A 25551-nucleotide genomic window follows, 5' to 3' on the forward strand; every position below is an offset into this window, starting at 1 on the left:
CTCTGCGAGCGCGGAGAGGGCGCGGCTGGCCGCAGCTGCGACTGCGCAGAGGTGGTGCCAGACGTTGCGCCTGCGCAGTGGCCGGGCGGGGCGGGAAGGAGGGAGGTGGCGGCGGCGGCGGCGGCGGCTGCTGCTGAAGAGGAGGAGGGGGAGCGGAGGGAGGTGTTTCTGTCAGTTCCGGCTGTTTGTTCGGGAAGTGGATCCGCCGCTGCCGGAGCAGCCCGGAGGGAGCTGCGGATCGCGAGGCCAGCACCGACCCCGCCCGCCCGCGCGCCCCTCTCCCGCCCGCCATGGCCCGGGACTACGACCACCTCTTCAAGCTGCTCATCATCGGCGACAGCGGTGAGGGCCAAGGCAGCCGAGGCGGCGTGGGCCCTGCCGGGCGCGGCCCGCGGGGGCCTCGGAGCGGGCTGGCTGGCGGGGAGGTGCCGGCCCGCGCGGGGCTGGCGGGCGGGGCTGCCCGGCGGCCGCCTGCCGCACGGGAGCGCCGAGGGGCTCCGGGCCGCGCCGGCTGAGGCTGGGGCTGCGGGCTGCGGAGCCGGGGGGCCGGGCGCCGGCTCCACTACTCGCGCCCCCCTGCCTCATGTGTGACCTTGGTCAAGTCGCACGATCTGTGGAGGGGGGACACCCGGGTTTCGAGTCCTGGGGCTAGCAGCTTCCTCACTCTTTGACCTTGGGCAAGTTGTTTCGCCTTTCTGAACCTCAGTTCCCTCATCTGAGAAGTGGGGACTTGCCTCTCTGGGTGGGGAGTGTTTGATGAAAAGTGCTTAGTTCCCTACCTGGCATAAAGTAAGGTATAGGTAGATGTTAACTATTGATATGTTTATCAGGATCCTTTGTAAGCCCAGTTTCGTCCTCTGTAAAGTGGGGATATTCCCAGAACCTGCCTCCTGGGATTACTTTGAGGTTTAATTGAGGTAAGGCAGGTAAAGCACTTCGTACAGGGCCTGTCACATTCCTGCTGAATTATTATATCGCTGTATGTATGGTTCCATTTCCTCATCTGTAAAAAGGAATAATAATGGAGCTACTTCACTGGGCTGATTGAGTATTCAGTGAGATAATGCATAGTGTTCTGAACAGTGCCTGACACACAGTGAGTGCTCAATACCTGTTTGCTGTTATATACTGTATATTAGACAGCATATACAGTATTGGAGGTGCATCAGCCAATATTACAAAAGGACTTTGACTACATATACACTCCTGGAGAGCTCCAAGCTCAGGGTACTGCTCCATCTCCAGTGCCTAGTGCAGTGCCTGGCACCCAGGAGGTGCCTAACATGCATTTGCTGAATGAATGAATATTAAGTGTCTGAAAAGATAGGCCCATTTCCTGGAAGGGGTGGCGGGTTTTATAGGTGTTTAGAGTGTGGCAGGTAAGCAAGTTTATGGGGTGACCAAAGGTCAGGGAGCCAGGCCCCAGGAGGTTTATAGGAGCATAGCTGAGGTGCTGGGATTATATGATGGGAGCATGCCAAGTTTATAGACCAGACCTGAGTTGAGTGTGGGCAAGGGGGTCATGTGACTGAAGGTAGGTGCCATGGGTGATGGAGCCCATGGATTGTTAAGGAAAGAGGAGACCAAATTAAAGGGGTTGTAAGAGTTGTAAGACCCTGATGTAGGAGTGTTGAGTATCATAGCTGGGCTAGGGAAGTGGGTGGGTTTTGGTCTCATTGTGGAGCTGGATTGGGACGTGGTTAGTGGTTTGGATCAGGTGAAGGATGGCTGAGATTTCCGTGGTTACTGGTGGAAGGAGAGGTAAGGGGAAAAGTTAGTGGCTAGCTAACTAGACTAGCTGTGGTTGGGGAAGGAGTTGGAAGGTGGAGGGTGGATTTGTTGTGGGTTGAAAGTAAGCAAGCCTGGCGAGCTGTGTAAATGCGTCTTTCGATATGGCCTCTGGCTTTCCTCAGGGTCCTGAGGCTTATGCTTTACAGGATTTGATTTCAGCCCTGGCCTTGTTCTGAGGGCCTGGCACCAGGGTGATTTCTCTTCTTTTGGAGTTAAAGTCAGCCCACCAGAGTCCAGGGTTCTTTATCCCTCTGCAAGATACCTAGCACCTGTGTGTTGATACCCAAAAATGAAAAGCGCAACTCAGCAAGAAGATGCAGCTTGTTGACTTTTCTCCCCTGTAAAACGCAGGAGATGGTTTTGGCTCCCTTTCTTATAGTACATTTTGCCTGGTGTATTGATTTTTCACTCAGAAGTCAGGTGTGGGAGAAGACTCCCTGGGTCAAGATTTCTGTGGTCTGGCTCTTAGTTCATCTGAGCATGTAGGACTACGGTGTGTAGAGCAGACAGATGCTTTGCAGTTTAATTTCTCCTGAGAGTGAGCTGATCCCCAAAGCTGAACACTCACAAGACTGGGAGATGGTAGCTCCTGAAGTTCAGACTAAGCTTTGGCAACTGAGCAAGGACACTGACATCATGCCCTTCCCTGAACTGGGCTCCTTCTGTGGAGGCTTCCTTAGGTTTATCAAATGATTTCACACTCTCTCATCTGGTTCTCAGCCACTGCATGTGTGATTTGTCAGATAAGGAAACTAAGGCTCAGAGGAGCTGACTGACTTGCGTGAAGTCACACAGCTCATCAGAGGCAGAGCCAGAAGATAATGTCCTGCTCTGTATGTGTGAGCAGCTGGTATCAGGCCTGGCAAACAGCAGGCCCTCAATGAATGTTAGTTTCTTCTTTATAAATCTAGAAGAGTTCTCCCCACTCTGACACATTGTACATGCTTCTGGAACACATTCCCTCAGCTTTTACAGCTTTTCTTTATGCCTGAGATTCTACACTTTCTCTTATACTATTCTGACATTGGCTCTGATTTGTAGTAGCATTTCATCTGATCCATGGGGCCAGCCCTACTCATTCTTAGAACCTGGGGCTGGAGTGGCCTTTCACTTTACAGATGAGTGACCCGAGGCTTACTGAGGGGAAGTGACTTGTCTGAGGTTGTACAGTGAATTGGTTGCTGAGCCAGGATTAAAATTGAGAACGCTTCACTCAAAGGTCTAAGGGTCTCTAGCCCAGAACTGAAGTAAAGAGGAGTGGGGGATGATAGCCCAGGGGAGGAGCAGGGCTGAGGGTCGGCACTGGAGGCCTTTTGAGGACCAGAGCTTCTGTGCAGTGTCAGAGTAGGCCCAGGGGCAGAAAGCAGGGAGGGAGGGAGTTTGATGCAGGGAGAGTGGTGATGACTGAGAGTTGTGTGTGAGGTGTTTGCAGTATAAATCTGTCTCTCGTGGCTCCCAAGAGGCATCAAGAGCCGGACCCATGCTCCATTCAGGGTGGAGGGTGACGAGCTGGGCTGGATGGGCTTCATACTCGATGTGGCCTTTGGGAAGCTGTTGACTGAGGCTGTGGTGAAGGTAGATGATACCTGTCACTTCCTTTGGCCGGTGCTGGTGGGTGAATGGTAGCCTCGTGTTTTCCCAAGGAGGCCTCTTCCTGGGAATTGAGGAGATAGCCTTTCTCAGGGTGGATTCTGTTCCGGAGGTTGGTGTCAGGGCCAGAGCAGCAGCTGGTGTGGTGACCGTGGTAGTCGTTCTGTAGCCTGGTGGTTTCCAGCAGCTCTGCACTGGAGCCTGGGGGTGGATGGTGGGGACCCAGGCTGGAGGGAGCACTGCTCTTCCATTGCTTCATGAAAAGAGCACCCCCTTATCTGTTTTAGATACATAGGAATCGGATAAAATATAATTTTAAAAAGATTCTGCTGCCCAAAGTTTGAAAACCACTGCTTTGGCTTCTGTTAATGCCGCAGAGTGTTACACAGAGTAGCTGTCAGCGTGACTGATGTTGGCTTAGTCATAAGCTCATTAAGTACTGTTTGGTGCCTACTAAGTGCTGGGCCCAGCTTCCAGCACTGTGAATGTTCAGGGTGAGTGAGACGAGCTCTCCTTCCTAGAGGAACTCACAGCCTGGTGGCCCAGACGCAAGCTTTTAGCTGAGTAAGCAGACCCAGAGGGCTCCAGGAGGAAACAAAGGAGCCAGCAGGGCTGACGGGGTGGTGGCGTTGGGCAGAGCGCCGTAGTGAGGGACCCAGCCCAGGACTTGGGCTCTCCTTGGGCTCAGCAGGAAGCCTCGCAGAGGCAGCAGTGAGGAAGTGGCTCTGAGCGGCTGCTGGGCAGGGCGCAGGGCAGGTACTGTGGGTGCAGCTCCGAGCTGCTCAGGGCCACACCGCCAGCCTGCTTTGGAAAGGCAAGACCCAGCTTTCCTCCCTGAAACAAGTTCTTTGGGCATCCCTGGACAGCTCACTCACTTGGAGAAGTCCCCAGAGGAGCTCATCAGAGAGGAGTCTGGGGTTAGGTAGGTGCAGAGAAGCACAGCTGGGTGGGGCTGGGGTGCAGGCAGTGGATGAGGATCTGATGGAGGCCCTGGGCTCCGACCACAACATGCATGTGTACGCACATTTGCCCCCAGCTTGGGGGTTTCTGAGAGCCTGCACTCAGATCTCCTCAGACCTGGCTTTGTAGCACTGCTGCTGAAAATCTAACAGGAGTGAGATGGGACAGCTTGTTTGGGGTCTTTTAATTTTATTTCCTTAAACAGATGCAAGCAGTACACATTGGAAAGAGTGTTAGTTCTCCAGAGCACACTGCCCTAGATTCACTTCTTAGCCACTTCCTGCAGAGCCCCTGGGACCAGCTGCTTAACTTCTGGGGGCCTCGGTTGCCTCATCACAGGAGAGGCAGTTGGAATGATAGGAGCAGCAAAGTGCCCACCACACACAGCGCTCTATGCCTGCCAGTTCTTTCCTTCTGTGGTTGGTTGATCTATGTGGCCTTAGGGGTGGCTAGGGTAGGGGATGGGACAAGAGGACACAGGACAGGGACCCCTGGCAGGCTAAAGCTGCTGTGTATATGAAGTAAATGGAAGGCAAGCTTACGAGGGTTTTGCCTGTTCTCGGAACACGAGTGCTGGAGTTTCGTGGTGGTGAAATGGTCTGAGCATGCGGGAGCTGTCAGGCTGATGGGCGTGAGGCAGCCCCCCAGTCAGCAGTGTCATCAACAGGGGAAGATGGCTGGCAGTTGGCTTGAGTTGTCTGGGCCTCAGTTTCCTCCCCTGATGCTCTCATGGGTTCCTCCCAGCTCCCCAGACCCTCATCTCACACCACACACAAACAAGCTCCACACACGATGTTTAGACCCTGAGAGCCCATATCATTTGGCTGACCTTCCCCTGCTTAATTTCTGTCATCTGGTGTCTTGCTCTGGGTTGCTGGGTGGCCCTCAGCTCAGGGCCGGAGTCCCTCCCCGCCGCCCCCCAAGGGGCCATAGCAGCTTGTCTTACACTAGTGGGAGAGGTGTCCTTGTTGTGTGGCTGGCGGGGGAGATCATACGCAGCCCTGGGGTGAGATGGGTCCCGCCGAGCCTCTTCAGCTTCAGGAGGCAGGAGGCAGCTTATTGTCTCCCTGTCGAAGGATGGGGGCCAGGTAGGGGGTTCCTGTACCCCCTCTCACCTCCCACTTTCTCTCCTGCAGGTGTGGGCAAGAGCAGTTTACTATTACGGTTTGCAGACAACACTTTCTCAGGTGAGTGTGCTGGGGGTGTTCCGTTTGAAACCCCTTTCCCGGTGCCTGAACACACTGGCCTCGGCTTGATTGCTGGAGGGGAGGAGGGACGGAGGGTGGCGGGGTGAGAAAAAAGTCTCTGTGGTCAGTCTGAACCTATGTGGCTCAAAACAATCCTTTTGCTGGCCTCTCCTTGTTCTATGGGTCTTTTTCTGCCCCGGCATTTCAAAAACAAAAAAAAGTTAAAAAATATTACAAGTTAGAACGTGCCTATATAAAATTTCAAACAGGAAGATTTAATAAAGTGAAAAATGAAAGCTGTCCCTTCACTTGGGTGCCCCCAACCCCGCCCTCCAACCTGGTGCCCTGGTGGCGTCTGCTCAGTGCTATGTGTGTCTTTTTCCTCAACTCCACATGCAGTGGGGCAGCACCTTATCTTCCCCTCAGCCTGTCAGGGTCTCCCTTCCGGGTCCGTGCAGACCTCTGCTGCTTTTGAGTGACTGTGGCTGCACATCATGTGTTAGCAGTGCTCTCGCCATGGTTGCTTTCGGGCTGCGGCTTCTCAGTGATAATGCAACACTTGGGGTCACTGTCTGTTTTTTCTTGCATAGAAGTGGAGTTATGAGGTCAGGAGGTCTGTGCGTTTACAGTGTTCACAGATACCGCCAAGTCGCCTTTCAAAGAGGTTGTCCTAGGTTAACTGATGCTCCCACTGAGAGGGACTGAAAGTGCCCTTGTCAGCTCTGATCAGTGCTGGGTCTTAGTACTCTTCCTTTTTGCTAAGCTGGTAGGCAGAAAGCTCTCTTGTTTCAGTGTGTCCGGCCCTGATCACTGGTGAAGTTGGGCATGTTTTCGTTTGTTGACTACATTGCAGAGGCTTCAGGTTGACTTGGCTCCTCTGATACAGGACTGAAATGTGACTTTCCTGGGACAGCCCTGACATGTGTGAGGGTTGAGCTGCCGGTAGGCAGTGATTACACGGCAGCGCCTCTTGGAGAAGTGGGTTTCTCCTGACACTCGTCTTGCAACACCACTGGTGGTGTGAAGTTGGAAAGAGCTGTCTTCTCTGTGCGACTGTGAGCGTGACTGAGTCTCAGCTCGTCTGTAAAGTGGAAATAATTGCCCCTCCCACATAAGGTCATGGCGAGGATTACCTGAGGTAGCGCATCTGAGTGCCCAGGACGAAGCACTCACTGAACAGCCCTGCTTTGCTGTTGCTTTTAGTTTCTGTTCCAGAATGGTAACTGATGGGCAGCTTCTCATTGTGCCCCAAACCACTCCTTTCCTCCTTGTCCCTCTGATCCCCCCATCTCATCAGCTTTCCGCTCCTGAGTGTCTCTCCCGCTCTCCATTTCTGCTGCCCCTGTTGTGGACCCACCACTGTGGGTTCTAGCCTGAAGCTTACAGCAGTCCTACCCATCCCATCGCAGACCCTGAGCTCGTCTTGCTAATACATGTAATAAAGGTCCTCTGGAGGGATCTCCCCTATTTAAAAACCACCAGCCCTGGTTGGAAACCACTGGTCTTCATAATCTATTTTCAGCTCACCTTCCTAGCTCCCTTTCTGATGTTGTTCGTGCCTTATTTTTTGCTTGTTCAACCATCAGCTGTGCACAGGGTGCAACAGCGGGAGACTCAGGGCTATGCTCCGCGGCAGCACCCAGGGCCAGACGCTGCCTTGTTTTCTGGGTGTGCTCTCGCTCTGCTTTTGCTTCAGCTCGTGCGCTCTGGGTGGGGTGTCTTCCCCCACATAATCTCAGCCTTTGAAATTGGACCTGTTTAAGCTAGGCCCAAATATGACTTCCTCCCAAAGCCTTCCTTGACCTCCTCCTCACCTTGAACTTTGACCTTTCTATCTATGTTCCACATTTCACATAGTCAGTGGTGTGTATGTGTGTGTCATGTCTTTTCCATTGTTATCCTATAGGCTCCAGATGAAGCTGAGAACATGTGTTCTTTTTAGCAATGGGGCTTTGTTAGCCTGGACAGCACTGTTACATCAGCAGAAAACTCTCTTCAACTCCATTTTTCACACAGATGCCCCCAGAGAACTATTTACAATGCAGCTCATGCTCCCATTAAAGCCCTTCAACCTTCCCCATCACACACCACACAAAAGTCTAAGCTCTTGAAAAACGGCACAAAGGCCCTGAGATCTGGCCTCAGCCCCTGCCACCTGCCTCCTACCGAGTGCTTGACCTCACATGACCAGACACACACACACATCAGTGCTATTTTAGCTGCTGTCTCCTCTGTTTGGAGCAGTGTTTTTCAAATTGCAGGTTGTGACTTGTGTGTATGTTAGGAAGTTAATTTTATGGGTCATTTAAAACGTTTGGAATATAATAGAGAAGAAAAGGGCAGGCTGTGTCACAGGCCGTTCTCAGGCTGCAGCTAACAGCCCATGCCCTGGCTGCTGCCGTTAAAGGTGCCTGTCCCCTCGCCCCAGTCTCATCCTCTGCTTCATTTCCTTTGTACGCTTACCACCCTTGAAAACTTTGTACCTTTGTATCCTGTCCTGCTCTCACCTCAGCTGTGGGCTCCTTCAGAGTGGGGACCTTGTCTTTCTTGGTTAGGGCTGCGTCCCTGGGACATTGGACGTGCTGGGCACAGAGTGAGTGGGGAGGGGTCGTGGAGACTGCTGAAGCTTAGGACATGGTCTGCTGCGTGCCCTATGGGCCTTGCTAACATGCATGTATGTGCAGGCAGCTACATCACCACCATCGGAGTAGATTTCAAGATTCGGACCGTGGAGATCAATGGGGAGAAAGTGAAGCTGCAGATCTGGGACACAGCTGGGCAGGAGCGCTTCCGCACCATCACCTCCACGTGAGTCAGGCTGTGCCACTCCCATTCTGACCCCTCACCACTGCCATTGAGACACGGTGGTGGGTGTCCTGTGGCAGACATCTCACTGAGGTGGGCCTGAGGCCACAGTGGGTGCTGGTGAGTGAGAGGAGGAGGGGACGAGGTGTGGCTGCTTGCCCGCCTGTGGGTGGCAGTGGCTGAGCACCCTGGCTGTGGGGGTGGGCAGGACAGTGCATGTCAGCCAGCTTACCCACCCTCTGGCTTCATTTCCTTTGTAAAATGGGATAACAGTGATACTGGCTTCCCGGGTGGTCACTTAGCTAGTGACAGTTGCTCTTGTTAGGTGTCAGATGGGGGCTGGAGCAGGCGGGCATCCGTCCCTGGGCTGGGTCTGCAGTGAGCATGTGTGTGCTGTGGTCCATGCGTCCCCAGGTCCCCAGCGCTGCCCATGCAGTTCTGAGCCCTGGTGAGCTGCCGGAGCCCCCATGTCTCAGCAGCTGGGGCCAGAGGCACCTCCTGTTTGCCTGCTGAGAGTCCAGGGTCAGGACGTCTGGGCACTGACCCCAGATGTCTTTACTCTGGGGAGGTACTGTTGCTTAGGGCTCTACCTACTTCATTTCATTTAATTCTGATAAAGAGTCCTGTGATAATCTCCATTTTATGGTTGAAAAACTGATGCCCGGAGAGGGTGGAGTGGCTTAGCATGGTTGATTAGTCAGGAGTTGAATTGAAGTCCACCTGATACCAAAGCTCTTGCCTTCAGTCAGTCCACAACCCTGCTGTCTGCTTGCCTGTCACCCAAAGGGACTGGGCCTGCGGCAGATGCTCTAGTGTCTCTTGTAGGTGAAAACCAATCAGAGAATTCAGGGTGACCGAGAATATTGGGCCTGTGGCTATGAGAAATGTTTCAGGCAGGGCAGTGGGCCTGGGGTGCCTTGGGCCCTGAGAGCAGAGGCGACACAGCCCTCCCTGGTGACCCCTGCCACCATAAAGGTCAGCTCCCTTCGGGGGGTGTGTGGGGTGGCTGCCCCCTGCATCCTGCTGGGAGACTGGAGTTACTCAGCAGCCTGAGGGCAGCGTGTGTCTGTTTGGGGTACTTGAGAAGGCAGGGCTGGGTGGTGGTGCTGCACAATGGCTGGCCCATCTGCGGAGGTGAGAATGTTTTGTCTTGGGCTCCTCAACTCTCCCCTCATAAGGCAGAAGGCACAGCATGCCATGTTGAAGGGCCACAAAGACTTGGCGCCCAGTGAGGGTAGCTGACAAAGAAGGAAGGAGTCTTGGAAGAATTTGGGAGTTAGTTTTCTTTTCTGGGCTCGGGGCTGTCAGGTGCAGTAGTGTGGCCTCTCGGATGCGGGGCCTGCCTCCTGTTAGCCTGCTGAGAAAGGGCTCTGTTGTCATCTCTTCAGTTTGTCTCTTGGTGGCTGGGGTTTGCCAGCGCTGAGCAGTGCAGCTGGGTGAGGGGTGAGCAGAGGGTGTTGAATGGTGGGCTGAGTGGGAGGTGGCGAGGAAGGGAAGCCCCTCTGTACCTGCCCTGGGCCTGGGAGTCAGACATGGGTACGTGACTTCCAGCAGGTCACTCCACTGGGCCTCACGGCCTCACTGGTAAAAACAGTGACTGTCCTTCCTGTCTGTCCATCATGCCAGGTTGTTGCAAAGGTGAATAAGGTAGTGGACACAGAGTGCTGACTGCTGTGCCGGCAGAGCTCAGCTGTGGTGCGGTGGTGGTAACTAGATGCCCAGAAGCACTGGTGCTCTTTCCAGAGCTCAGGGCCCCTGACTTTGTCCTCAAGCTAGTTCTCTCTCCTGAGAGGCTTACGCCCCCTGGTCTGGGTCCCAGAGAAGGCACGGGGGCTGGGCACACTGTGGGCTTTGTGCTGGGGCTGAGCCATCTTCAGGAGTCCTCAGCAGAGGAGAGCTTGGAACTGCATCCCACCGCTCACGCTTCCTTTGCTGGCAGGGAACAGGTGTCTGGCCTCCTCGCTCCTGGCACTCTTGCACCTGTGTAGGTGGGAGTCCACCAAGTGGAACTGGTGATGACCTGGCTCTCCTGAGGCAGCAGCTGGTGCAGGGCAGGGGGCAGCCAGCTTGATTGTTAGGGCTCCCCAAGGCTGAGGCGCTGCATCCCCAGAGGGTGGAATCTGAGGGGTGCACTGCAGCTGGCATCTGAGGGGTGGAGAGACAGGGTAGGGGAGACAAGTTGGGCTTGACACCAGAGCACAGGCTCAAGGAAGCTTCCTCCACTGCTCCCCTGCCACCGTGTCGGGGGCCCCAGAGTGGCACTGAAGGAATAACATGACAGTAAAGAGCCACCACCCCTTGACGGTTCACCACTTGGGGGCGTTTGCAAAAAAGTATGTTCTCTCTTTTATTCCTTACCACCTCCCCAGGAGTTAAATCACTGGTGACGCCATTTTACAGTTGAGAAAACTGAGCTGTGCCGAGGTGCATGCAGTAACCTTCCTGGGTCCCACAGCCTTTCAGAAATTCAGCAGGGGTGGCCTTTGCCCTGCGGTTGGGCCTAGACTGTGAAGAGCTGGCCAGAGTGCCAACGGGCAGGCCAAGGATATAGCTGCCCCCGCAGCCTGGCTAGCTCCCTCCTCGCTGTGCAGTGGTGCCCCGGAGCCGCTGCCCGGAGATGCTGCGCTCCTGCAGGCTTGGGGCTGAGTGCTCAGGCCCTGATAAGCCTCGGGCCAGGCGGCGGCCGGCAGGTCAGGAGGACGCAGCCTGCCTGCTGGGGAGTGCAGCCTGCTGCAGGCAGTGGTTCTCACCCTTGTTCATGGAAGCCCCTGATGAGTGAGAGGCTTGGCAGCCCCAGGTGACTACAGTGCTGGGCAGGGCTGTCACCTGGCTGCTAGGTCAGCGGGCGCTCTTCTGGGAAACGTGAGACCCTGCCTTCTGCTTCCTCCCGGGACTGATGGCCTCCCTGGGTCCTGAGTTGTGAATGAATGGGGGCATCAGGTCTGGAGAAGAATGCCTTCCAGGCCTTCTGACTTCAGGGCATGGGGTCTGTGCGTGTGGTTGGTGGCATATCTGGAACACCCTCTTCCCAACCGTGCCTGGATGCCTGGGGCCAGCATGGATGAGCCCAGGGTGGAGGAAGGGAGTGAGGCCTTCACATATGTATATCTTCTTGGGATGATTATTTCATTAAGATTTGAGGGGATAAAATTTTTTTGAATGTTAAAACAAGGATGGTGACAGTATGTAGAATGCAAAACGTAGCTGAATTAAAAAAATAAGAACTTAAAAGGAGTTTCAAGTTAGTGGTGGGTGGACTCTCAACAACCTGGTTGGCCACCACAGGGCTGAGCACTCCCTGCTCACTGGGGCGTTGGGGGCCAGCGTGAGAAGCTGCACTGCCAAGCATCCTCTCCTGCTGATGGGCGTGTGTGGTCCTAGCATGTCAGGTGTGGACTTAGGGTCTTGTGGGAAAGCATTTGCCCCTCACCATTTCCCCTGCTGCTGTTTGGACGTGGGCTGCAGTTTAGGCTGAAGCTCTGATGCAGACCCTGGCCCTGCAGGTATTATCGGGGGACCCATGGGGTCATCGTGGTTTATGACGTCACCAGTGCTGAGTCCTTTGTCAATGTCAAGCGGTGGCTTCATGAAATCAACCAGAACTGTGATGATGTGTGCCGAATATTAGGTGAGGCCGGATCCAGCAGGGGTGTGGAGGGATGGGTGTTCCCTCAAGGCCAGGCTGACTTTGCTTTGCCTTGAAGTGGGCAATAAGAATGATGACCCCGAGCGGAAGGTGGTGGAGACAGAAGATGCCTACAAATTCGCTGGGCAGATGGGGATCCAGTTGTTTGAGACCAGTGCCAAGGAGAATGTCAACGTGGAAGAGGTGAGGCCCAGACCAGAGTGGGTGGGGGTGCACCCAGCTCTGCTCCCTCACCCTGGCCCTCCTCTCCCTACTCCTAGCCCTGCCTAGGGCACCCAGGTGGCTGCCAGAAAACATCATAGCAGCTGCCATTCATTGAGTGCCTACTGTGTGCTAGATCCTTTAAAGATGTTAGCTCATATCTCCACAGTCTTCTAAAGTAAATTATGTCCACATTGCAAATGGGAAAGTGAGGTTCAAATTAAGGAATATCACCCAGCTTCGAAGAGGCTGTTGCACACTGCAGCCATGCACTTAGTCCTCTGCCTCATGGTCTGTCCTCTAGCCCCACCATTGTCACCCCTTCCTGCATTTCGTGGGGCCTTGGCCTCCCTGCAGAGACCAGGTTGCTTTCCTGTGGCCTCCAGAGCTCGGATGGGCATCTGCTGCAAGTCCCCGGGAGATTCCTGGGGATGCACATTCCCTGCAGGATGCCTGAGCCTCCAGCCCAGGGCAGCTTCCCTTCCCTTCTGCTGGGCCTGTTGGAAAGCAGTTTGGTTGGGAGAAAAGCTGGACCTTTTGCCGCAGGCCCAGGCTGGCTGTGCTTGTGGCTCTGGGGGCAGTCCTGCTCCACAGTGTATGGAATCCAGAGGCTGAGGGAGCCGGGACCCCCGTTGGATCCTGGACACCCAAGTGCACAGCAGCAGGGAGCCTGGGCGCCTCAAAGTCAGGCCGCGGTCACAATACGGGTCTTTCTGCATGGGGGTCGTGTAACCTCGGGTGGTGACTTAGCCTTTCTAGGCCCATCTGTTCCTTCTGTAGATTGGGGTGTGGTAGGAGCCCCTGCCTCCCAGGTTACAAGGAATAAGTGAAGTAGATTATGTCAAGTGCTTGATGCCTTTTCTGGTGGAGAGGAGACAGGACGGTGGGTTGGCGGATGAGTTCCAGGCAGGACACACAGTGAGGGGCCGGGAATGGGCAAGCCTGGGTCCTTCCGGCCACCCCAGGGCAGGGGCGCTCTACCCGTCTCGTCCAAATATTCCCGCTGAAAGAAGAGGGTTCCCTTTCTTGCCTTAAAAAGACCGACTGGAAAATCCCTGAGAGGCAGATTTCCCGAAGACACACTTACGGGTCTTTGATATGGTCCTTTTTGACCTTTGTCACCCACCACCTCCTCCTTGAAGGGGTTTGCGAACATACAAACAATGCGCGAGTGAAGTAGAGAGCCGGCCGGGAGGCAGCCGGCGTGCCGCGAGGCGGCACAGCCGCAGGGCGGCCCCGGGTCTGAGGCCTGTCGCTCCGCCGCAGATGTTCAGTTGCATCACGGAGCTGGTGCTGCGCGCGAAGAAAGACAACCTGGCGCGGCAGCAGCAGCAGCAGCACAACGACGTGGTGAAGCTCACGCGCAACAGCAAGCGGCGGAAGCGCTGCTGCTGACGGCGGCCCCCGCCTGGCAAGAGTTCCTCGGCGGGTCTGCCGGGAGGTGCCGCCGGCTCGCCCCGCCCCGCCGTGCCGGAAAGCGTTGGACCCGCCCCCTCCAGCCCCGCCCCGCCCCGCCGAGGCCGGCGCCGGGACTGACGGACGTCTGTACATATGTAAATCGCTTGGACCGGCTGCTCCTCCGCGCCCGACCGCCGGCCTCCCGTCCTCCCGTCCTCCCGTCTCGTCGCCAGCGGCCTCCCGAGGAAACGATGGAGCCCCACCGCTGCTCGCCCGGCTGCTGGAGCTGGGCCACGTGTCACCGGTTCCCGACAAGCTGGCAGCCTCCATCCTGGGCACGTAGGGGCCCAGCTCAGCTCCCTCCCTATCCCCTGCCCCAGAGCCATTCTGGCAGCCGGGAAAGCTGGCCTTGAGGTTGGCCTGGGGGCTCCCATTAGGGGCCCTGCCCTTGATTTGCAGGAAGAATTACTGCTGTTGGCCAACAGATTTCTTGTTCTGCCTTGTAGATGCCTCTGAGCGACAAGCCCAGGGGAGCCATGGCTTCTAATTTATACCAACTTGTTTCAGTTCCAACACAAAGGTAGGGGTGTGCAGGGATGGGGCTTGTGGGGGGCTAAGGAGCATTGTTCTAACAGATTTTAAAAAAAGAAGCCAAATCAAAATTATTAAGTTCCTCACACTGTTTTTCCCTCTTCCTGAAGTTGGCACAGCAGCAAAAGTTGTGACCTTCCCCCTTTGGGTCCTGTGTGTTTAGAAAAAGCAAGTGGCTTCCTGTCCCTGTGGGGTTGGGCTCTTAGCAGAGCAGCTCTGTCTTCCGGGCTGTTTCTTGTGGGAGGTCCTCCCCCATCCCCGGAGGTGCTGGGTCTCCAGTGCTGCCCCGGGCACCTTTGGATGTGGACAGTGGGTGCCAGGGGCTGCAGGACTGTGGGGACGATGCCTTGGATCACTGACAGCTGTTTCAGTACAAAGACAGCATGAGGATTTCTCAGCGGGTAGGAAGGAATGGCAGCAGGGCTGGGAGCCAGCCAGCTTTGACCCGCCCTGGTCCCCTGGAGGAAAAGCCAGGGTCACTTGCACTTGATACCAGCCCCCTCCTTCCCCCACTGGACACTTCATTTACCTTTCTTCTAAAAGGATCATGTAACCTGGGAATAATTTATTTCATCACCATGATGTGTTTTACTAGATTTCCTTTCCTAGGCGATTTCCAGGCCAAGCCCTGATTGGACAATCATGTCACAAATCACACTGATTTTTCCATGTTAACACTGTTGATAGGTTTTAATCAGTAAAAATTGGGGGGCGGGGGTCTTCTGACGGGTCTCTCCACTTCTCCAAACTGCCAAAAGCTTGTGGTTCTCTGTGACAGGCCTTTGTTTTTGGAGCGGCAGGATGAGCTGGGGGAGCTCTGTGGGCCTGGGAAGGCGGTGCTGTGGAGGGGGCGCAGGGCCAAGCAGCAGGCAGCCCCATCTATTTGGGGGCCAAGAGCAAAGTATGGTCTCCATCCTCAGGACGGTCCTGGCTGGCTGTGGTTCCTGTGGGGGACATGCAGAGTTTAGGGCTCCTGGAGTGGGTGGCATACTCGACCTTGAGCATGCAGGGAATACCAGTGTGGTGGTGCTTGCAGATTCAAGCAATAAGAGGAGAGGGTCCTGGAAACTTCTAGCCTAGCCTAGGAGCCACCATCGTTTCTGGCAACTGGTTGTCCAGACCCAGGGGGTGGGGTGACCTTGGTGACGACTATGCCTGTCCTGCTGAGTTGTTACACGCATGAATGGGGGTTGGGGGGTGGGGGGACTCACAGGGCTGAACTGACGTCCTGGCGGACCTGATGTGAAATTCCTGTCAAACAACAAAACTTTTAAATGGTTTGCTAGGATTATTTCTGTATTGAAAGTTTCTAATTATGCTTTTTAAAAAAATACTAAAAATAAAGGTTCAAGCTGCCAGATTTTCTTCCAGGGTCTATTTCCTCTGCTTCCAGCTGAGCTCTGGGTGGGCCTGGCTTCTTCCCACCCATTGTGTGCAGCTCTTGTTTGTTCTGGGCTGAGTTCAGCCCAGGTGCTTGTTGAGGCCCACAGACCCTTTCAGAAGCCAAGTTCGTTTTCTCCATGAAACATTGGTCCAGGTTGAGCTCACCCTCTGGTTTGACGCATTGGCTGGGAGTACAAATGGTGATGCCAGGGGAAGCACCATGTTTATCACCCGCATGCCCGGAAGGATGCAATGGAAGCTTTGCCTGAAGTGATTTCTCTCTGGCTCGAAGATTCTGCCAAGCTGTAGGGCCTGCTTAAGGGTTGGGGAGCTGTGCTGGCAGGGCCTGCCTGGAGCTGGGCAACTGCAGGCCTGGCAGGGAGCCCAGGGGACGTGGAGGCAGTGCCTTTGGCTGCTGCTCCCAAACGGCCGTCATTGACAGGGCATCTTCATCCTCCGAGGTGAGTCCAGCCAGTGGGTACCAAGACATGAGGTGACCTCCCAGGTGTGTGAGGGACGCACTGCTGCTGCCTCTTCATGGCCAGCCAGTGGCAGTTCTGAAGTCTAGGCTGCATTCTGAACAGCCAACCCCTCCAGGTACACAATGACTGAGGCAGGAAGCAGGAAGCTCTGTAGAAATTCATTTTATTCTTAAGACTATTTTCAAAAGAAGCAGTGGTTTGTTTTTCTAAAAATATGCCTTTATAGATTTATATATATGTATATTATAAAATCCATACATGTATTTACATAATTGCTACATACAAAATTACAGCACTTGGTATGTACATATCTACAGGTACATTCTTTCCGCTCATCCCTGCTGTGCTTTTCCGTGTGCGGAAGGGAGATGATCTTTGTAAAAGTAGCTTGCGGGCTGGCTCAGCCCAGGGGGCCTCTGTGTTGGGGCCTCAGCAGAGAAGGTGGAGTGGCTGCCGAGGAAGCAGCAGGTTAACCGCAGGGCGCGTCCTTCCACAGGCCTGGAGGGCAGCATCTGGAGGCACTGGCCCCCTGGGGCCAACGCTGCCCCTGCAGCGGAGGGGGCAGACTGCAGACCCCTCTGGGGCCTGGGCTTGGCTTGGCTTGGCTGAGCCAAGAACTTGTGTGTGTGAGGGGATCAGGGGCTGGGGAGGAGGAGGAGGAGACCTCCCAGCCCTGGTACCATGAAGGATAAGGGCTGGATGGCTAAAGCCTGCAGAGGGCCTGTGAGCACACTGGCTGCCGACCCCAGGAGGGAGAAAAATGCACCACTGAAGGCAGCCAGGGAGGGAAAGCAGGGGTGCTGCAGGGCAGGGCCCTTCCTCCTGGGTTTGGGATGGCCTCAGTCAAGCCCTGGTAGAGCCCACCGTGACTGAGCATGAGGACAGCCCCGGCCAGCAGGCGGGTCTCCTACCCACGGAGGTGCTCCCGGCAGAGCATGCACATGGGAGAGGAGCCTCCTCCTCCCGACTCCCTGGGCTGGTTGTGGGGTGGTGGTGGTGGTGGTGGGGTAGGTTGGAGGCTCAGGCCTGAGCCTGGTGCCCTGCAGGACTCAGCCCTGGTGACTTGCCAGCTAGGGGCAGTGATGGCCCCCTGAGGCATGCAGAGGAGGGCCTCCATTTCTTCTGTTCCCCATATTCCCACAGAGGAGGGCAGCAGTGTCTGGGCTGGACGTGGGAGGGGTGGGTGGCAATCTGTTGGGTTGAGCAGAAGCGCCCACCTAAGGGGCCACTCTGGAGGCAGCGTGAGCCCTGCTCAACAGCAGCAGATTCTGGGGAAACCCAGGCTGGCGTGGCTGGGGGTGGGGACGGCTCCTGCCTGTCCCTCTGACAAGGGCAGCCTTCAGAGGCTGAGCAGGCCCTCTCATGACAAGGCTCAGTGCGGGCAGGCAGTACAGCTGCCGAGCCTGGCCCTGGGGACGTGCAAACGTGCCCACACCCCCTTTTTTAGTTGAAGTCTCCAGTCCATCCTCCCTCTGTGGCCTGACTCCTCCCACCTTAAATTTTCCTGAAGAATGAGAAGAGCCATTTGCCTTCAGCAGTGCTGGGCTCGTCCCCGCGCCCCGCACAGTGGGCCTTGGAGAGGGCAGCCGTGAGCGGGCTCCGTTCCTTCAGGTGCGTGTCCATCAGCTGACGGTCAATGACCCTGTGCATGTCGTCCTGCAGAGGGCAGAGTGGAGGGGGCTGAGCAGGACTCTGATCTGGCGCTGGGGGTGAGTGGGTGGGTGGCACAATGTCAAAGGATGCGCGTGAGATGAGGATGAGGGGTGAGATGAGTGAGCGACTGCAGCCAGGGCCACCCTGACCAAGAAAGATGCGAGACGTGGGGACACACTGGAGCCACGGGACACCTCCAGTCTCCTCAGGGCTTGGGCTGGCTTCTCCCTAGTGTTACCCCCTTGGCTGACCTACCAGATGGCCCGCCCTGATAGGCCCAGAGAATGGCCACTGCCGGTATTTCCCTGTGTCTCCCCGACAGGTCTCCAGCTCAGCCTGGCCTGTGTCCGGCCCTCTCTGCCCTGCCTCCTGTGTCCCCGGGGGCTGGGCAGGTGCTCGTGCTTAGTAAACACGCCTCCCCAGGCACTAGGGCGACCTCAGCTTGCCAGCTCTCTGGCCCAACAGCCTGGGCTCAGGAGACTTCTCCTGCCCCTTATTTCTCTTCAAATTATTACTAACTAGCTGCTGAGGCCCATGCCCCACCAGCAGCTCCACATGGCAAAGACACAGGCTCCGTAGCCTGCGCTTGCCCGCCTGCCACCATCCTGCTCTTCAGCCACCACTGTGCGGCACCGAACACGGGTGCCACCATCCTCCCAGGCTGCCTTGCTCCAACTGAGAGCCACTTCCTCGGCTTCTTCACTGGACTGGCACCTGTCCCCCCCCACCCTCCAGTTTGGTAAAGTTGCCTAGAAAATGCCCCCATCATCCCAACGCCACCTTCCAGAACAGGAGCTTTTGCCCCACTGGGCACTGGACAGAGCAGCTCCTCTCTCTCCATTCTAGTTGCTAGATTCCGATTCTGCCCAAGATTCCATCTGACCAAGCACAGACCAAGCACAAGAACTACTGGTCTAGAAATACAAGCAGCCCTGTCTAGTTCACACAGGCATCCTAACAGGCATCTGGTCTGCCTGAGTTCTTCACCCTGGACCTGATGGGCTCTGGGGCATCCTGGTGGAGGGACAGGCTTTGGGCAAACCCTGGAGTGAGGCAGCTCTCACGTCCATGCAGGCGAGGGGCCTGTGTTGGGCGGCAGCTCCCTGAGGTCCGGGTAGGTGAGCTCTGCAGCTCTGAGCAGCCACTCCGGTGAGGAGGGCAGGAAGTGGGGCTGGTGGCCCCTCCTTGACCAGCCAGTCCATCTGACCTCCCACGCTCATACCCGTGGGTGTCACTCCAATATCTGCAGGTTTCAGGGTGAAACAAAGGGACTTCCCTGACCACACCACCAGGTGGGGGCGGGTGTGGGGCCCCCGCTCCCTCTCTTGCTCTTGTCCTGTTCTCCTGCCTTCCTCCCCACCTGCCCCTCCCCCAACCCTGTCTTTTTTCACGTCCCACTTCCTTCCTGCACCTCTCTCCCTCCTCACAGAAATAGGAGACAGCTCCCTATTTCCCAGGTCCCAGTCTTGAATCCTCAGCACAGAGCCCTGCCCTGTGGACACGCTTGATAAAAAATGTATGCTGTTAAAGTGCAATTTTAGGAATGCTAAAGGCTTCTTCAGAAAAACCCTTTCAAAGCAGCCACTTTTTTCTGGTGCATTGCAAACTACATTTTTTACACTTTAAAATCTGTCAAGGGAATCCCATAAAATATACCACTTTAGAACCTCACACACACACCTGCATGAGCAGCTCATAGTTCCATGCCTGCACCTTCTGTAGGCAAAACCACCTGTTTGTGAGGAGGTGGTACCAAGAAACCAGGGGTCCACTTGTCAGTGCTGGGCCACATGCTGCCGCACTCACTGGCTCACTAGGTGGGACGGTGATGGCAGGAGGGAGCTCGGGCTTGATGGCAGGGCACACTGCACAGGGATGATGCCGGGCTCCAGCACACACAACATGGCAGGTCAGTCACGAGGACGGTGGCAGGGGCAGGGCTGTGATGGCAGCAGGGGAGCGGGCGGGTGGGATGAAGGCTCAGTCTCACCTCAAAGGCAGGAGGGGTGTACAACTAAAGCTGTTGGTACGGGAACTGAGAAAGGCCACTAGATCAGAAACCAAAGGAGCCAGATAGTAAAAAGCCCTGAGGAAGCAAACTGTAGCCAGGAGAGAAGAGAGAAGAATGGGGCGGTAAGCCAAGGAACGGCCAGCCGGTCGCCGGGCAGGAGGCCGAGGAGCCAGGGACCAGCTCTGGGGGCAGGGGGTGCCAGTGCTCCTGCGGCCGTCCTGGCAGGGCCTTCAGAGGGACAGGCACCGCTAACCTGCCCTCCAAGGTGGTAAACGTGCCTGGTAAAGCCGCGGATGGCTTTTCATCTGACTGTGATTTCTCGAGGAGAAACATGAACTGTTACATCCACATCCTGAAACTGTACTACCCTAACCTCATTAACAAAAAGCATGCACAGCCCGGTCCGGTGGGGAGCCATGCTGGGCCCGGGACAGGGTGTGCTGGCCTGACTCAGAAAACGGTGGTCTTGGAGATGGACACTGACTCACTTTCTCCAGGCCACACCAGGACAGTGCCCTTGGGGAAAAAGGAAGCTGGCCTTTGAAAAACGGAAGGCAGCAGCTGCCAGCACCTTAAGGGTTGCTGAACTACATAGAGCTGTGAATTTTCATTGAGTCATATAGGGCTTTCCTGGGCCCTCCATGTTAATAGCTGTTTCTTTCTAGCTACTTTGAACAGATCCGGGACCACTAGCTGAAGGAGCCCCTGTTCCAAGCTTAGAAGTCACCACAGCCCTAAATGCAGAGCTTGGGGTTCACTGTTCTGGAGAGCCTCCGCAGGCATTTGCCCCCAGGGACTGGGGAAGCACCAGTTCTGAATGTCACCCGGTTAAGATTGGGACTACTGCTCACCCACATGCATGGGACTCTGCAGTAACAAACTCTCCTAACAGTCTGCCTGGGAGAGGTTCAGAGACTCCTGGAGCCTCGCCTTCCCTCACCCCAGGTCTCAGGGTTCTTGCTTACCTGCCAAGCCTCAAGCTGCTGTGAGAGGTTCAGTTTCTGCTGAATGGCATCCAGCAGCTGGCTGTTCAGAGACATCATGTCCATCTTGCACTTGGCGAGTTCCAGCTCCACAGCATTCTTCCTGAAAACAGAAAGCCAGGGTGAGCATGGACACCTTGGGCCAGAGGCATCTAGTTCTTTACCTGGAGCACGTGGAGCCCACAGGATGAGCCAAAAGGCTTAGACCTCAAATCCACAACAAGCAACTGTAACAGAAACTACGATGTTACTTGTAGAGCCTGGGAGTTTGCAACATGCTTTCACATACATTTTCACACATTTTGTGACTGACCTATAGTGAAGGGATTATTCGTCATCCCCGTCTCAGATGAAGTAGTAGCTACAGGAGGATACTTAAATTAGGACCAGAACCCTGAGGTAAAGGCCTCACACAGCACCAAGGAGCTGCTAATCCCTTCCCCAAAAGGCCAGGCCCCATGGAAGGTGGGGACCTTGTCCTTCTGGCCTCCTCCTCTTTACTAGCAATCCCCCTCGAAGGGATCTGTCCTAAAGATGCACATGTGTGCAAAGGAAGCCACACGGTGATCATCACAGCCAGGCTAATCATAATAGCCTACAATTAGGGGACTGGTAGTAAATTATATGATGGAATACAGTCACCAGTAATAATCATGACGTTGAGTATGTACTGACAGTGGGGAAATATTCATGATGTATTACTGAGTAGAGAAATGCACCAGAAGACAAGGTATGATAGGATGCTAGCTTTGTAAAAGAAAAACTGCCTGTGTATATTTGAAGGTTATACACAAAAATGTCTACTTGAGTATCTCTGGATGGTGATCAATTAATTGATGGTAAATTGTTGCACAAACGTTTGCATTTTGTATTTTCACACCTTGATGTTTTACCTATTTCTTTGTTGGATTTCCCCAACATTCCCAAATCATGGTTGTTCAATGCAAAAGACAATTTTTCCAGGGTGGGTAATGGGAACAAAAAGTGGAGGAGACTAGCTGGGCAGCCCCTGCTGAGGAGGAGCAGGTTGTCTGGCTGCCAAAAGCATTATCTAGCCCTTGTCAACCACTACCTCTCACCTGTGAAATGCAAAACGAAGTGTTCCTGGTGCACAGGGTCGGCAGCCAATGTGCACGGCCCAAAGAGGGTTAGAAGACCCCTGCCTGCTGGGGTTGCCCAGCTCAGGCCTCAGAAACGCCGATTGCATCAAGCTAACGTGCCCGAAAGGTGGGCAGTTCGGGTAAAGCGCTCGGGCCACCTCCGCGACCAACACTGCCTCTCTGGCCTCTTGTCACCAACTCCCAACAACCTAAGGCCGCAAAACGGTGCCCAGCTCGCCCTTCCTAGAGAAGCCGCTACAAATAGCTTGCATCGCTGCCCCTCCACCCGCACTGCGGCTGCAGGGACAGAAGCCGAGCCTGTCCAATGAGTGCCGGGGTCTCAGATGCCGCAGGCTGCCGGTCACGCCCACTGCCATTGGTTGGCGGGGAAGAACGGAAATCCCCGCGTGACCAGTTGCCATGGACGCCCGGCCGACCCGGCAGGAACTTCGCAGCAAGCCCTGGCGCCCCACGTGGGCTACAGCCTCGCGAACTTCTAGGCGCCTCCCGGCAGATGGCGCCACGAGCAGCCTGGATTCCCCGGAATGTGCTGACTAATACCTCCGGGCTGAGGGGCAGAGGTTCAGCTGCTGCCCACCAGCCTTGGAGGGGACCTCTCCACCTTGAAATTCCCGAAGCAGTGCCTGCTTGCCGACCTTTGTATCCTCGCCTTGGACCGCGCCCTGGGGAACGTTTCTCAGGGAATCAGCGCTTGTCATTCATGAGAAACCCCAGACCAGGAAGGCAAAGCTACGGGAGCTGACAGCCAGTATAGTAATCCTTTTTTAAAAGTAATACTTCAAAGGGCTGGATGGATTCTAGTGGTTGAAGTGAAACCACTTAGTAAGTAACTGACTCCTTTTTGTTTTTGTAAGGCAGATTGCTAGCCTCAGATTGTTCTTAGTGAGAAAACCTTTCACCTGCAAGGAGGTAAAATTGTTAACTTTTCTGAAGCTCATCTATTGTATGGTATAAGGAACACACTAAGATTCTTGCAGCCCAGTGAAGAGAGGGAAGTTATATTTTTGGGGGGTTCTCATTTCTGACTACACATTAGAATCACAAGGTGGGGGTAGGGGGGTGCTTTTAAGAAGTAGTCCCAAATCCACAGATTCAGACTGAATTGTTCTGGAGAGGGCCCTGGCATCCAGACAGTCCCCCAGATGATTCTGAAGTGCAGCCAGAAAGGAGAATCAGAGATGATGTGTATGAAAGCATCTTGAAAAACTTACGGTCCTACACAAATGTGGTGTGGCTCTCAGACATTTAAATGATCTCTTAGGTCTGTTGTCTCAATTCTGTATACCAAGAATTTGACTTCTAAGGGACAGAAAAAGAATCCTCATGGAGTGATTTAATACCTGTTCTTTGGGGTCCAGGAAGCACAGGGCCCTCACTGCAGAGTTCTCCCTACTCAGTGGGGAGAATTTAGGAGGACTCAGAGAGGAGAATTTGCAAGTCTGCTGGGTCAGACTCCAGGTGGTTAAGTGGGCGTCCTTTGACAGCAGGCAAGGGTATGATGTGTTTTAAGGTTCTGTGGAGACTTGGTGGCCTCCTCTGTCACCCAGGTGTCACAGCTAGGTTTTGCTTATTGTAAGGGAGGGGGCCTGGACAACTTGTTTCTTCTCTCCTGCTCGCTGGCACTTTCTTTGGTTGTATCCATCACCTTCCATGCTGATGACATCTGGTAATGTGGTCAGAGCTTGATGATCAGCTCTCTTCTGCCCATCCTGCTGAGAGAAGGTGACCAACCGGACTCTACTTCTAACTTCATTCTGCTTTTTTATTACCAGTGGGCTTCCACAATTAGCACCTTGATTTTACCACTTTATTCCCTAATTGAATGCACAATTTCACCCTTTGCTAATCATAAAAGTATGCTCCAACTCCAAAATATCACACTGCTATTCAATATCCACCAGGAATCCAGTGGCAAAGATACAAAGGTTGGGAGCATCACTGAGTATAGTTCCTTAATGACTAGAAATTTGATAGAAAGCTGACAGGTCTGGACCATAGAAAAGGGGATCCAAATGTAACAAACCTATTTTACTGCAAATATAGGGGACAGAGAAAAATGTTAAATGACACTCTGGGGATGCAAACTCAATGCAGAAAAACTCCATGAGACCAACAATCTAGTTTCTTCAATAAATAAATACATTATGAAAAAAAAAGATGGTGGGGGAGTGTTACAGATTTTTAGGACATATCAACTACATGGAATATGTGGACTTTGAAGTCCGATTCTAATCAATTATAAAAAGACATTTATGGTACAGCTGGGGAAATTTGAACACTAGATACTAGACGATGATGATTTTAAGTTTTTTCAAGTGTGGTAACTGTATTGTGGTTATGTGTTTTACGAAGTCTTTTTTCTGGTAGAGATCTATATTGAAGTGTTTATGGAAGAGATGAGCTGGTCTCCTAGAACCTGCTTTAACACAGTCCAGTGGGGAGGCGGAGGAGGCGGGTGGGGAGATATGATCAGTGTTGGAGCTGAGGCAAGGGATTCATCTTACATCTTCTACTTTTGTGTATGCTTGAAATAATCCATAATAAAAAGTAAACAACAATCACCACCAAAAGCCTAAAAATAAAAATGTTGAGGTAGATATATATAATGAAATTGGAAAGTTCTTCAATATATAAGTGCAAAGAACGACAAAAATAAGACATGTAGAGCATTATGCCATTGATGTTTTGCAGAGACCCTCTGCAGCTATATTGCCCAAACACCTGCATATGCACAGGAGAAAGCTCTATAGAAGATGCACTCCCGACTTCTCACCAGTAGAGTCTGACTGGGGAGAGGAATGTGACTGGAGTAAGGGCGGGTAGCAGGGAAACTCGCTTTCACTTTTGTATTGTTCTGTATGATCTAACTTTTAAAATTGAGCATTTATTCATGTTACTTGTAATTAAAGTAAAATTAAACAAACTCACTTTGCAATGGCCTCATCCCGGTCCCTGATGGCCTTCTGAAGCTGCTCCTTTGGTTCCTTGTCCTCAGATGTCACTCTGAGTTGGTCTCTCTCCTCCTTCAGTGCAGTCATCTCCACACTCAGCACTGTAACCTAACAGGAGGTCAAAGGGATGAATGTGACCATGAGACTACTGCTGGCCTGGGGTGTCTCCCTCCGAGGGGAAGAAAGGGACAAGAAGCCCCAGGCAGGCTCAGGGCCTGAGAGTGGTGCAGGCTGGTAGCTTCCTGCTGCCCCCGCTCTGAGCAAGGCCCATTTCTCCTGGAAAAACAATGTTCCAGGCTAGGCTGGAGCTCAGCCGCTGGGAGGGAATCCACCCCTGACTGCAGCCATGGGGCCAGATCCTCTTTGTATGTAGCATGCCAGACCACATCCTCCCTTTCCAGGCACTCCCAGGGAGCTAATGAATGAAGACCACACACACATCAGAGCTCTGGGTGGGGACTCAAACGCCATTGTTTGGACAGTTTCTAGATCTTCTAACAGAAGTATCTTCTACTCAACATGGAACCTTGCTACCCTGGGCCCTGGCTCCCACCTCTGTGACAGCACTGGACACACCTGGCCCTTCCCTCTTCCTCAGTCAGCTCCCCAAGTCAAAGCCATATGGAATTTAGACCCCGAATGATGTTCAAACCTTTTACCTTTTCTGTGGTCCATGCCTCAGTGAGCGGCACCACAACCCATGGCTTGGAGCCACCCTCTGGGGTGAGTGCCCCTCCAAGGGCTCTCTTGGTGACCACAGCTCACTCCACCCACTGTGTAGTGACCCCCTGTACACCT

At 54.1% G+C, this 25551-nt stretch overlaps 2 protein-coding genes across 5 annotated transcripts in view; one reads left to right on the forward strand and one right to left on the reverse strand.

The window, feature by feature from the left end:
- The first annotated feature begins 133 nt into the window (after window positions 1–133).
- RAB35 (RAB35, member RAS oncogene family) lies at window positions 134–15533 on the forward strand. Of its 2 annotated transcripts, XM_036929451.2 has the most exons (6): window positions 146–342; window positions 5478–5528; window positions 8213–8336; window positions 11837–11961; window positions 12038–12162; window positions 13447–13709. In XM_036929451.2, the coding sequence occupies exons 1-6, from the start codon at window positions 291–293 to the stop codon at window positions 13573–13575; spliced, it is 606 nt and encodes a 201-aa protein (XP_036785346.1). In that variant the 5' UTR covers window positions 146–290; the 3' UTR covers window positions 13576–13709. The 2 variants fall into 2 exon arrangements, with proteins under 2 accessions (XP_036785347.2, XP_036785346.1); XM_036929452.2 differs by lacking the exon at window positions 12038–12162 and having other exon boundaries at window positions 134–342; window positions 13447–15533.
- A 647-nt stretch (window positions 15534–16180) lies between these two features.
- Window positions 16181–25551, reverse strand: part of BICDL1 (BICD family like cargo adaptor 1) — a 106507-nt gene continuing 97136 nt past the window's right edge. For 2 of the 3 annotated variants that reach the window (XM_036929449.2, XM_036929447.2), the window contains 3 exons: window positions 24731–24861; window positions 20664–20784; window positions 16181–17690 (listed from right to left, as the gene is read on the reverse strand). In XM_036929449.2, coding sequence (XP_036785344.2) covers window positions 17529–17690; window positions 20664–20784; window positions 24731–24861 — 414 coding nt within the window. In that variant the 3' untranslated portion in view covers window positions 16181–17528. Of the gene's footprint in view, window positions 17691–19677; window positions 19787–20663; window positions 20785–24730; window positions 24862–25551 lie in introns of all 3 variants that reach the window. The other variant, XR_008993909.1, reaches the window with a different exon arrangement.

The sequence above is a fragment of the Manis pentadactyla genome, chromosome 14 (genome assembly GCF_030020395.1).
Source record: "Manis pentadactyla isolate mManPen7 chromosome 14, mManPen7.hap1, whole genome shotgun sequence".
NCBI classification, from domain to species: Eukaryota; Metazoa; Chordata; class Mammalia; order Pholidota; family Manidae; genus Manis; species Manis pentadactyla.

Excerpts from the sequence above, each read along its gene's own strand:
- RAB35 (XM_036929452.2), top strand. The coding sequence starts at position 291 with ATGGCCCGGGACTACGACCACCTCTTCAAGCTGCTCATCATCGGCGAC. Across the intron at positions 8,337-11,836 it reads TTCCGCACCATCACCTCCAC|GTATTATCGGGGGACCCATG; the intron begins GTGAGTCAGGCT and ends CTGGCCCTGCAG. Across the intron at positions 11,962-13,446 it reads TGATGTGTGCCGAATATTAG|ATGTTCAGTTGCATCACGGA; the intron begins GTGAGGCCGGAT and ends GCTCCGCCGCAG.